General features: G+C 34.5%; 1 protein-coding gene across 1 annotated transcript in view; it reads right to left on the bottom strand.

Moving 5' to 3' along the window:
* Positions 1-5,828: 5,828 nt before the first annotated feature.
* Positions 5,829-12,918, bottom strand: part of LOC139484175 (uncharacterized) — a 42,010-nt gene continuing 34,920 nt past the window's right edge. Inside the window, exon 8 of the mRNA XM_071267907.1 lies at positions 5,829-8,545. Within this exon, the coding sequence (XP_071124008.1) occupies positions 5,829-8,545 (2,717 nt within the window). The remainder of the gene's footprint in view (positions 8,546-12,918) is intronic.

The raw sequence follows: 12,918 nt of genomic DNA, 5'->3' as shown, positions 1-12,918 counted from the left end.
GAAAGTTATTTCCAATTTAGACCAATGCGATGAAAGCTAAAAAATAATTTAGAACGCTATATAAACATTTTTTGCTCAACTTGATTTTCATCTAATCTATTAATTTTATGTAAAAAAAAAACTTGTCTTGTATATCTTAATGTAAGATTCAAATTTCTTCACGTCAAGAAAAAAAGAAATTCTACTCTATGCATGCGGACATTCAAAAACATGTGCCCCGACTACGTTCCTTGACTTTACATCCACGTTTTTTTCATTATGGCGTTTACAATCATTAGACTAAAGATGCCATGGCGGATCACATATGTCTTGAGTGGTCCTCGAATTAAAATGATTTTAAATCAGAAAACACATTTTAGAGCTGATAAATATCATAGGTCAGTTTCCTCCGTAAAATATCCAATATGCCTTCTGAATATGCAAAGGTATTGTCAAGAATTGCAACAACGGCCGGGAAACAGACTAATAAATACCAGTACTGTACTGTGAAACAAATTGGAGAACACTGCTGCGGGAAGCGCAACGTGCAATACCCCAACATATTGAACATGATTAATATTGATTGGGTATCACCGGAAAAACTTTTCATTTAGCAAACGGTGATTCTACCGATCAAACCTTATTAAATGCTATTTTTATGTTAGCTTAAAAAAGATATGATATGTTTGCCATTGAACATTACGCAATCAACATTTAAATTATGTTTTACAAATTGTCTTGCAATCATACTAAATAATCACAACAATCGTTGAATATTTTTTTTTCTAAATAAATGCTAATCCATGTAAATGGTCATTATCTTCATTGGAGAATCTAAAATAGCAGTTACACGGTACAATTTTTTTCTTATGTTAAATGCAATTTGATACTGTCGCTAAGATGATCGTTACTTTAACACGATCGATACGATTTTTTTTATCCGATTTTGAACAAAAGTTGCATTTACTTGATATTTGAACAAATGACATGTCGAGTGTTAAACAAATAAAGTACCAGATTACATTTTATAGTCGTCTTCAGGAACACTCAAAGTTAAACATGTGAAATTCGAGGATGTATAAGTACCTTATAACCGATGAGCTTTTTGACAAAAAATCATAAAGTAAATAGCCACATTCATCTAAGGTCTACGCCTGAGGGAGTTGAAAACTTAGTTTTTAACAATTTCCAAATTTATGAACTGACAATTATAGAAAAGTTTTCTAAATCATGTTAGTACCGAAGTACAGACTACTGAGCTGATGATACCCTCGGGATCTGATAGTCCATCAGTAGAGGCATCGACCCAGTGATATAAAAAAAATAAAAACAACATATTCAATCATTTCTTGCGTCCGAATAGCTTTTCTGGATATACCTTCATAAGAAACGCTCAAAGCCAAACATAATAGCTAGACTGAATTTCCATATTTTGGGAATACATGATCGTGTACTGGTTTAGTTAACCAAGAACATTTTTACATAAACCTAAATCCCAACTGTGCATCAGACCAGTGAGAAAGAAGGGCGAAAGATACCAAACGGCCATTCAAACTCATAGATACAAATTATACTGACAGTACATGACTAAATAAGAGAAAAATACAAACAGGCAAATAATTGTACACAAGACACAACTTAGAAAACCAAAGATCAAGTAAAACTAACCTACTGTGGGTGATCTCAGGTGCCACAGGAGTGTAAGTAGATCCTGCTTCACATGTGGCACCCGTCTTGTTGCTCATGTTATTACAAATCCGATAAGTAGTCCAATTCGGTAGGTCACATTCGTGCAAGGGGAACGGGATCGCATGTGTACCTTCGACATACGGAATATATCTGATATCATCTGTGAAACGGATATTCCATAACAGTCAAAGAAACTCGTGATGGCGTCCTTAAAATTTACTAAGGGATAATTTCAACTTCATGATTTTAAACCAATTAAATGTCGTATGGTATCTGATCTTATCTTATCCATTTGGGACTGTTGGTTTAAAAAGGTCCCTTGTAAGCAGCAACCCTCTATCAAGGAAATGATGATAGGAAATACAAGGCCTGGAAAATCATATCATTTCGGAGATAAGTATCATGTATGCAGGCGCTGCTTAAATGTTACTACATATAAATGGAAAGTTCACAATTGGGAAGTTGGAATCATGTCATTTGTCGTAAAGTTTTGTTTTAAACCGAATGGCTTTTTTCATTTTTTAGATAACAGTCTTGACTTAGCTGTATCTCTTGTGTCTTTTACATGCACATATCGGATTCTCATAACGTGGTGAACCCTTTTCTAACCGTTTTTGTTTGTTTGTTTTAATGCAAATATTACGCTGAATTTTAAGAGGTATGATCCGAATGCTTTCCTGTTACCTTATGTACCACGTCACTCACAATTAATAAAAGAAGACATGACTGTAAACCTCAATGAACCAACTCCTAAAAAGCCCTGTAAAGGCCTTATGTCTTTGAACAGAAATTATTGTCACTGGAAGGACTATTAGTCCAAAGAGTATTTGTTCCTGGCATAATAAAGTGTATACATTATTAAATTTTAATCTAAATTTAAGAAAATATAGTTTACCTTTGTTTCTAGCAGAACCTCGTCATAGTTTATATGCAAAAATAGAAAAAGGTAGAAGGAACAATTTGTTAAAACTAATGGCTCTAAAGAGCCTGATTCGCTCACCTTGGTCTATGTGAATATTAAACAAGGAAGCAGATGGATTCATGACAAAATTGTGTTTTGGTGATTGTGATGTGTTTGTACATCTTATTTTACTAGTTAACCAAGAACATTTTTACATAAACCTAAATCCCAACTGTGCATCAGACCAGTGAGAAAGAAGGGCGAAAGATACCAAACGGCCATTCAAACTCATAGATACAAATTATACTGACAGTACATGACTAAATAAGAGAAAAATACAAACAGGCAAATAATTGTACACAAGACACAACTTAGAAAACCAAAGATCAAGTAAAACTAACCTACTGTGGGTGATCTCAGGTGCCACAGGAGTGTAAGTAGATCCTGCTTCACATGTGGCACCCGTCTTGTTGCTCATGTTATTACAAATCCGATAAGTAGTCCAATTCGGTAGGTCACATTCGTGCAAGGGGAACGGGATCGCATGTGTACCTTCGACATACGGAATATATCTGATATCATCTGTGAAACGGATATTCCATAACAGTCAAAGAAACTCGTGATGGCGTCCTTAAAATTTACTAAGGGATAATTTCAACTTCATGATTTTAAACCAATTAAATGTCGTATGGTATCTGATCTTATCTTATCCATTTGGGACTGTTGGTTTAAAAAGGTCCCTTGTAAGCAGCAACCCTCTATCAAGGAAATGATGATAGGAAATACAAGGCCTGGAAAATCATATCATTTCGGAGATAAGTATCATGTATGCAGGCGCTGCTTAAATGTTACTACATATAAATGGAAAGTTCACAATTGGGAAGTTGGAATCATGTCATTTGTCGTAAAGTTTTGTTTTAAACCGAATGGCTTTTTTCATTTTTTAGATAACAGTCTTGACTTAGCTGTATCTCTTGTGTCTTTTACATGCACATATCGGATTCTCATAACGTGGTGAACCCTTTTCTAACCGTTTTTGTTTGTTTGTTTTAATGCAAATATTACGCTGAATTTTAAGAGGTATGATCCGAATGCTTTCCTGTTACCTTATGTACCACGTCACTCACAATTAATAAAAGAAGACATGACTGTAAACCTCAATGAACCAACTCCTAAAAAGCCCTGTAAAGGCCTTATGTCTTTGAACAGAAATTATTGTCACTGGAAGGACTATTAGTCCAAAGAGTATTTGTTCCTGGCATAATAAAGTGTATACATTATTAAATTTTAATCTAAATTTAAGAAAATATAGTTTACCTTTGTTTCTAGCAGAACCTCGTCATAGTTTATATGCAAAAATAGAAAAAGGTAGAAGGAACAATTTGTTAAAACTAATGGCTCTAAAGAGCCTGATTCACTCACCTTGGTCTATGTGAATATTAAACAAGGAAGCAGATGGATTCATGACAAAATTGTGTTTTGGTGATTGTGATGTGTTTGTACATCTTATTTTACTGAACATTCTTGCTGCTTACAATGATCTATAATGAACTTGGCCTAGTAGTTTCAGAAGAAAATGTTAGTAAAAATTTACAAACTTTATGAAAATTGTTAAAAATTTACTATAAGGGGCAATAACTCCTTAAGGGTCAAATTACCATTTCGGTCAGGTTGACTTATTTGTAAATCTTACTTTGCTGAACATTATTGCTGTTTACAGTTTATCTTTATTTATAATAATATTCAAGATAATAACTAAAAACGGCAAAATTTCCTTAAATTACCAATTCAGGGGCAGCACCCCCCCCCAAAAGGGTTGTCGTATTCATCTGAAAACTTCAGGGCAGATGGATCTTGACCTGATTAACAATTTCACTCCTTGTCATATTGCTCTAAATGCTTTGGTTTATGAGGTATATGCCAAAAACTGCATTTCACCCCATATGTTCTATTTTTAGCCGTGGCGGCCGTCTTGGTTGGTTGACCGGGTCACCGGACACATTTTTTTAAACTAAATACCACAAAGATGATTGTGGCCAAGTTTGGATTTATTTGGCCCAATAGTTTCAGAGGAGAAGATTTTTGTAAAAGTTAACGACGACGACGGACGACAGACGCCGGTGGCAAAGTGATGGGAAAGGTGAGCTAAAAATTAGTGACGTCCTCTTCCATTACAATATGATGACAAAATACAAAAAAAATTAATGACAACAAATAAAATAGGTAAGCATATTATTTGAACTATAAACAAAAACAACAGCAAAACATACAATATAATATAACATATTAGACAATACTGTACTGGAGAGCAATGTGAAATATAAGACATTCATAATTCTAATTGGATGCTCTGAATTTTGGAGTTCTTCTGATATAAGATTGTACAGACACAAACTGTTCTTTCTTTTGTTGAAAGGAATTTTACAGGTTACCATCTCACGTCAATTGATACTCAATTGATAGAGCAAATCTCTCTACTAAAAAAAAACAGAAATATTGCGCTTGTTTTATTATGTAAAGGGCTCAGGAAAAAATAATGAATACTATCATCAACTGGATGGCAACAGATCCATGCCGTATTACGTGCAGATCTGAAGCAGCTTACCATAAACTTGTTGAGTACTATATGTACTTAGCTTCACGCTCATGCGTATTCCATAATAACATGAATTAGTCTAATAAAAGTTTTAGTATATACGAGCAAACAAGTTCTTTTAAATTGATAATGCTATGTTTTAATTAATTTAATCATGTGTTTGCACCAATCGTTATGTTTGTATATGTTTAAGGAATTTACCATTCGTATAAAAAGTAATTCCTAAGAGTTTTTGACAATTCAAGTCGCTATAGTTCCTAAGTTATAGCAATATCCAATTGAACAGAGATGGAATTTTGTTACATGTTTACATACTATCATCATGCCGTCTATAAATTACGATTCTTTTGGACTTTTGATCAATCTTAACTGATCTTGAATTTATGTCACCTAAATAAACAAATAACACTCCATTAAGGGAATCAAAATTGATTCTAAAATGTTATTTGTTTGAAGGTGAAAGTGCACACGGGTTTATTTTCGCGAAGAAAACTACTTTTCTCGATAAGAAAAAAATAATATGATCATATTGTTTCGCCGAAGTATATAGATATATGTGCCAAAAAAAATACCACCAATGAGTAAAATGTTGTCTTACCATTCCTATCACTCTTGTTTACAAATTATGCAAGATTACAAACTTCAACTTATAATAAATCATTCTCAATTTTTTTGATTGTTAGGTTTGAATAGTCTTAAAACATCAACTATGGTTGTATGTCTCTTTAATTCTGCAATAGCTAAGGGAGAATTCCCGGATTTATCACGAATATCAACAGATGCTCCATGACGAGTTAAAATGTCTACAATGTCAGTATATCTATTTAAAATTGATTTAAATAGCGGCGTCTGCCCAGTTTTGTCTGCAGCGTTCACATTTGCATTACTTTCTACCAATTTCAGAACTAGCTTTGTCGTGTTTGTGTTATTGTTATTCATGCATGCTGCATGGAGAGGTGTTATCATATCTTTGTCTGCTAAATTGATGTCAGCACCGTATGTCAACAATACATTGACCAAATCTATATTCCCGGTTTTACAGGCAACTAAAAGAGAAGAACAATTGTCTTTGTCGCAGTGATTAACATTTGCACCTAAACGTAATAATAAATGGACCACGCCCTTTTTATCCTCTTTACATGCAGCCATCAATGGGCTTACTTTATAATCATCACATAAATTCATATTTGCCCCATGTTGCACTAACAAATCAACTACTGTACAAAAACCCTTGGCACTACTGAACAAAAGTGCCGTCCAGCCATATTTATTAGCATCATTAATATTGGCTTTGTTATCCAACAGTATTTTAGCAACGGTAACGTGATCATTCATGCATGCTTGGTGGAGTGGTGAAAACCCATCTTTCGTTTTGTGGTTAACGGACGCATTGGTTGCAATTAGGATGTTCGTTATACTCTCATTACCAATTGTACATGCCTCATGTAATGGTGATATCCCTGGTTTAATAATGTTAACTGTAGCACCTTTCTTTACCAGCATTTTTACTATGTCTGTACTTCCAGATTGACAAGCAGCTTGCAGCGGTCTCAGTCCAGCTTTTTTATTCGGATTGATCTCAGCTTTTTTCTCAATCAGTAGTTGAACAACCCTTACCTGTGTTTTACTACATGCTGAATACAAAGGACTTCTACCAAAGGAATCTACTTGGTTGATGTTTGCATTAACATCAAGCAAAGCTTTAACTACTGCACTGCTACTTGCTAAATGTAACGGTGTACATCCGTTTTCATCTCGTTCATCTACATGTGCTTTATATGCAAGCAATAAAAGCACAAAATGTGTACACCCTTTTGCACTTACTATGTGAAGAACCGTTCTATTTTTCCTTCTTGGAAATTTCTCATTAACGTTGATCCACTTAGCACATTGATGTAACATGACCTTAGCGACTTGTATAGCTTCATTTTCACAGGCATAGACAAATGGCTTCAATCCCTCATTGTTTGCAATGTTAATGATAGATTTTTTCTTAACAAGTTCTTTCACAATTTCGTTATGTCCTTTCATGCATGCTAAATGTAAAGGTATGTTGCCATCACTGTCTTGTTGGTTAATCATTGAATTATCTTGCATGAAAAAAATAACGTAATCTAGATACCCCAAAGCAGTTACAACGTGAAGAACCGGAAACCCATTCTGTATTTTTGTTCGATTATCATGTGGTAAATATTTTTTCAGGTATTTGAGAAAACTTATCCTGAATTGATGATCTTTGTGTTGTGCATTTTTAAAAATAGCCATATACCATCCTTTATCTAATTCATACACTAGTCGTTTAAAATATGCATCTTCGTTTTCTGGCATAACCTCAATAGTAAAGTTATCTTGTGCTATGCAAATACAATTTAACCGAAGTTGATCTAATATAACTTCAGTTTTACAATACTTGATTACTGACTTTATTAATGTTCTTGCAATGCATCGAAGCACGATTTTTTGCAACGTTTCATGATCAAACATGAAGTTATCAGTATCATTTTCTACAACATGTTTTACGTATGTTCCAGTGTGAGCAACTAATGAAGACTTCAAAAGATTTTTCGATGGATATTGAAGAAAAGCCGATTCATCGAACACGTCCTTAATCAATTCGTCATATTCGCGATTGTCTATCGAAAATGAGCTTTTGGAAATAGTCTGCTTTATTGCAAGAATAGCCAATACAATGAAGCTTATTTGTGAGTTGATCTTGAAATTATCTATTTCTGTCTCTATCATCATGTAAGGACCTGCAAAGAAGCTTTCAACTGGAATTTTTTCAGATGACTCATATGAGGAGCATATAGATGGAAAAAAACTATACATCAACAATGTTTCGTCTTTCAAAGCTTTGACTTCATCCTGGTTTAGATAAGACTGACATATATCCCTTCTTTCAGTCATTGATAGACATATGTGATCAGATAATAGATCACACATACACGCATCCAAACTTAAGCATGAATACCGTTCTGGTTGCCAAATATATGTTCTGCTTGTAAGAATAAGTTTTGTGTCATCATTATTGCTACAAATGATCTCGAGTAAAGGTCTATCTTTTTCCCATAAACCTACAGCTGTTTCATCAACGGAATATCTTCCGATAAAGTCATCAATAATGAAAACTTGTTTTGTTCCTTGAACATGATAGTTTGTTATATCTACTGATTGTCTAGCAGGAATGATTGTGTAACCGCTTTCTTCCTTTAATCTGAACGCTGCATAATACGCAATTGCTGATTTACCTGCACCAGTCGGTCCTGCTATAACAATTACTTTGTGTGCTCGAACCTTTTCGTATATGAACTTTGTGGCTCTTGTTATTACAATTCTATTAAGTTTCGTTGTCCAGTCTTGAAGAGTTTCAATTTGAAATTCTATAAAACAAATGCAGTAAAAGTTTATATAAATATGTAAAAGCAATGTCCATACTTTATATAATTATATTCTTAAAGAGAGAGATAATATACCGAGCTTGCAAATAAAGCCAATAAAACAAAAATAAACATTCAAGTTCATGACAAAAAAACCCAGAATACTCACGATTGAGTTACATGAACCTATATAGCTAATTTAAACGAAGAGGTTGAACTCAGTTGGCCCGAAAGGATACACATTCTATGTGAAAACTATGCTTTGAAACAATGATTAAAAATCCATCATAACCAACAGAAAAGTAACCATTTTTGAAGAAGGAATTATTTATAGATAGATTACCTATTATCCCTCCATTTGAAAAAGAGGAACATTAGGATGAGAAAGGACCGTTCAACTTCCACTTACAACGTGAAAATATAATCAAGACAAAACCATGTGATACGAAAATATGATACAAATTTAAACTCTACTGCGTACTTGACTGTTCGAACAACATCTTGCAACAACGTCCCGGTTAACCATTCAAAGAAGGAAAAGTCAATAGCTATCAAATGTACCAGGCTTATAATTAAATACACCAGAAATGCAACTCGGCTACATACGACTCATCAGTGACGCTCAGATAAAAATGTTTAAGCATTATTATGTTTCTGTGCCGATATGTATTTCGCTTTTTATTTTAAAGACCGGGAAGTAGCAAATACCATTCCACAAGTCTTTGGTTCGACCAAGCTTGGAGATAGTACCTCGACCTTAATCACGCGATGTGCGCACGCTGAGGCCAAACATCAAAGGCGGTCAAAGAAAGAAGTCAGTGTTGTGTTCTTTGAAAATTTACCAAAGATTGATAACTGATCTTCTTTTACTCTAATATATACCCACTTTGCATAAGTTTCCAAATAAGGAAATATTGCTTGGTCTGCCAAAAACTTCTTGAAAACTGTTTACTAGATAATTGTTAACCCCTGACAAATATATTTTTGGAGATACATTTAAATCACACCTGCCTGCTAAAGTCAACTGTAAGTAGAATGACTCTTACACTGCTAAACGGATATTGATGAAACACTGTGTAACATTTCTTTGGCTATATATTAAAAAATAACCAGTCCAACATGTTTCAACGGATATAATTGAAATTACATGATAACAAAGATAAAATGTGACAACTTGTCATATGCGCATCTAGTTCTGAATTAGAAGATTCTAGTACACATGTTGTATGAGATAATTAAAGAGGGCTTCTGAGTTAATGTAAAATTACTCAAACGGTGAAGTGAATCAGATGCAGACACCAACAAATTAATAAAGATATGATGGTATTACAACCTAACTTATACTCTTCCTATCATAGTATAAATAAATTAACTATCCTACCTACTGCACAAGAATCCTTGATTCCGAACATGACAACAGATTTCATAGATTATGTCAATATTGATTCTTCAAAAACAAAAGGTAAAACGGGTCATAGATATAAACCAGTAATGCTCTTAACGATTATGGCATCATGAAATTAGACTTGTTACATAATTCACATATTTATATAAATGTGTAAGTCCATTTACGCAGTGCTTTAGTGGTATAGCAGGGAAAACATATTATATACATTGAAAGGAGCAATTTTAGTCTACATAAAGGGAATCGTAATGCTGATATAATGAAGATATAGTATGGATAAGCATATTTCGTTTGGTTATCAATTTTTTTATAATACAATATAGTATTTTAAAAAGTCCTTATTACTACCCTTTTTAAATGGGACAGTTAATACACCACAAGTATAAGATCAAAACCAAATATGTTGGAACAAGAAAGTGTCCATAGAATACTCGCACTAGCATTTTCTATATGTTAAGTGGACCGAGCAATTGGGGTCAAAACTCTAATTTGGCATTAACATCAGAAAGTTCATATCACATATGTACATGGTTACATGTTGATTGGACTTCAACTTCATCAAAAACTACCTTGATGAAAACCTTGACCTATGAAACTTAAACCTGAAGCGGGACAGACAGACAAACGACAGGACGGAAGAACGTGCGAACGGACGCACAGACTAAAAACTAGGTAGGCCTTAAAAATATAGGGTAAATAATTTTACTTCATCACAATTCATAATATTGTTTTGTCTTAAACTACATATTTTGAGAATTTAACTCGTGAACATATGTGATTTTTAACGTAACGCATTTAACAGCTGTCAGTTGAAAGTTAATGTGAATGAAAACACAGACGTTTATATAGTTGACTTATTTGTTATTTTGTCGCTGTTATACATGTATCTTGGATGTCCGTCAAAATGAAGCACAAAGAACGTGGACATTCCTTTTATTCCTTCGGATGTCCGTAAACATCAAGAACAAAGAACGTGCACATTACTCTAATTCCTTCGGATGTCCGTCAACGTCAGGAACAAGGAACGTGCACATTACTTTTATTTACCTTGCATGTCCGTCAACATCAATAACAAAGAATGTGCACATTACTTTTATTTACTTTTGATGTCCGACAACATCAAGAACAGGGAACGTGCACATTACTTTCATTGCTTCGGATGTCCGTTAAATTCAAGAACAAAGAACATGCAAATTACTTTTATTCCTTCAGATGTCCGTCAACATCAAGACCAAAGAACGTGCACATTTTTTTTTTGTTTCTTTGGATGTCCGTCACATTCACGAACAAAGAACGTGCACCTTACTTTTATTTCTTCGTTTTTGTCAACATCAAGACTAAATAACGCGCACATTATGTTTTGTATTTCTTTAGATGTCTGTCATATTCACGAACAAAGAATATACAAATTACTTTTATTCCTTCGGGAATCCGTCAACTTCAAGACCAAAGAACGTGTACATTTTTTTTTATTTCTTTGGATGTCCGTCATATTCACGAACAAAGAACAGGCACATTACCGGTATGTCTTTGGGTGTCCGTCACCATCAAGAACAAAGAACGTGCATATTATGTTTATTTCTTCAGATGTCCGTCAACGTCAGGCACAAAGAACGTGCACATTACTTTTATTCCTTCGGATGTCTGTCAACATCAAGGATAAAGAACGTCCACATTCCTTTTATTCCTTCAGATGTCTGCCAACATCAAGAGCAAATGACGTCCACATTCCTTTTATTCCTTCTGATGTCCGCCAACATCAAGAACAAAGAACGTGCACATTACTCTTATTTCTTCGGATGTCCACCAACATCAAGAACAAAGAACGTCCACATTATTCTTATTTCTTCGGATGTCCGCCAACATCAAGAACAAAGAACGTGCACATTGCTCCTATTTCTTCAGATGTCCGTCAACGTCAGGAACAAAAAACGTGCAGATTTCTGTTTTTTTACTTTGGATGTCCGACAACATCAATAACAAAGAACGTGCACATTACATTAATTCTTTCGGATGGCCCTCAACCTCAAGAACAAAGAACATACATATTACTTTTATTCCTTCGGATGTCCGTTAACATCAAGAACAAAGAACGTGCACATTACTTATATTCCTTTGGATGTCCATTAACATCAAAAACAAAGAACGTGCACATTACATTTTTCTTTCGAATGTCCGTCAACATCATCAAGGATAAAGAACGTGCACGTTACATTTATTCCTTCGGATGTCCGTCAGAATGAAGAACAAAAAACATACACATTCCTTTTATACCTTTGGATGTCCGCCATCATCAAGAACAAACAACGTGCACATTACTTATATTCCTTTGGATGTCCGTCACATTCACGAACAAAGAACGTGCACATTACTTTTATTTCTTTGGTTTTCGTCAACATCAAGACCAAAAAACGTGTACATTTTTTTTATTTCTTTGGATGTCCGTCATATTCACGAACAAAGAACAGGCACATTACCGGTATGTCCTTGGGTGTCCGTCAACATCAAGAACAAAGAACGTGCACATTATGTTTATTTCTTCAGATGTCCGTCAACGTCAGGCACAAAAAACGTGCACATTACTTTTATTCCTTCGGATGTCTGTCAACATCAAGGATAAAGAACGTCCACATTCCTTTTATACCTTCGGATGTCTGCCAACATCAAGAACAAAGAACGTCCACATACCTTTTATTCCTTCGGATGTCTGCCAACATCAAGACCAAAGAACATCCACATTCCTTTTATTCCTTCGGATGTCCACCAACATCAAGAACAAAGAACGTGCACATTACTCTTATTTCTTCGGATGTCCGCCAACATCAAGAACAAAGAACGTGCACATTATTCTTATTTCTTCGGATGTCCGCCAACATCAAGAACAAAGAACGTGCACATAGCTCCTATTTCTTTGGATGTCCGTCAAAGTCAGGAACAAAGAACGTGCACATTTCTTTTTTTTTACTTTGGA

This window comes from Mytilus edulis, chromosome 8 (assembly GCF_963676685.1).
Source record: "Mytilus edulis chromosome 8, xbMytEdul2.2, whole genome shotgun sequence".
In the NCBI taxonomy this organism is placed as follows: domain Eukaryota; kingdom Metazoa; phylum Mollusca; class Bivalvia; order Mytilida; family Mytilidae; genus Mytilus; species Mytilus edulis.
Note: the sequence above shows the minus strand (reverse complement) of the source record. Positions and strands in the feature narration are given on the sequence as shown.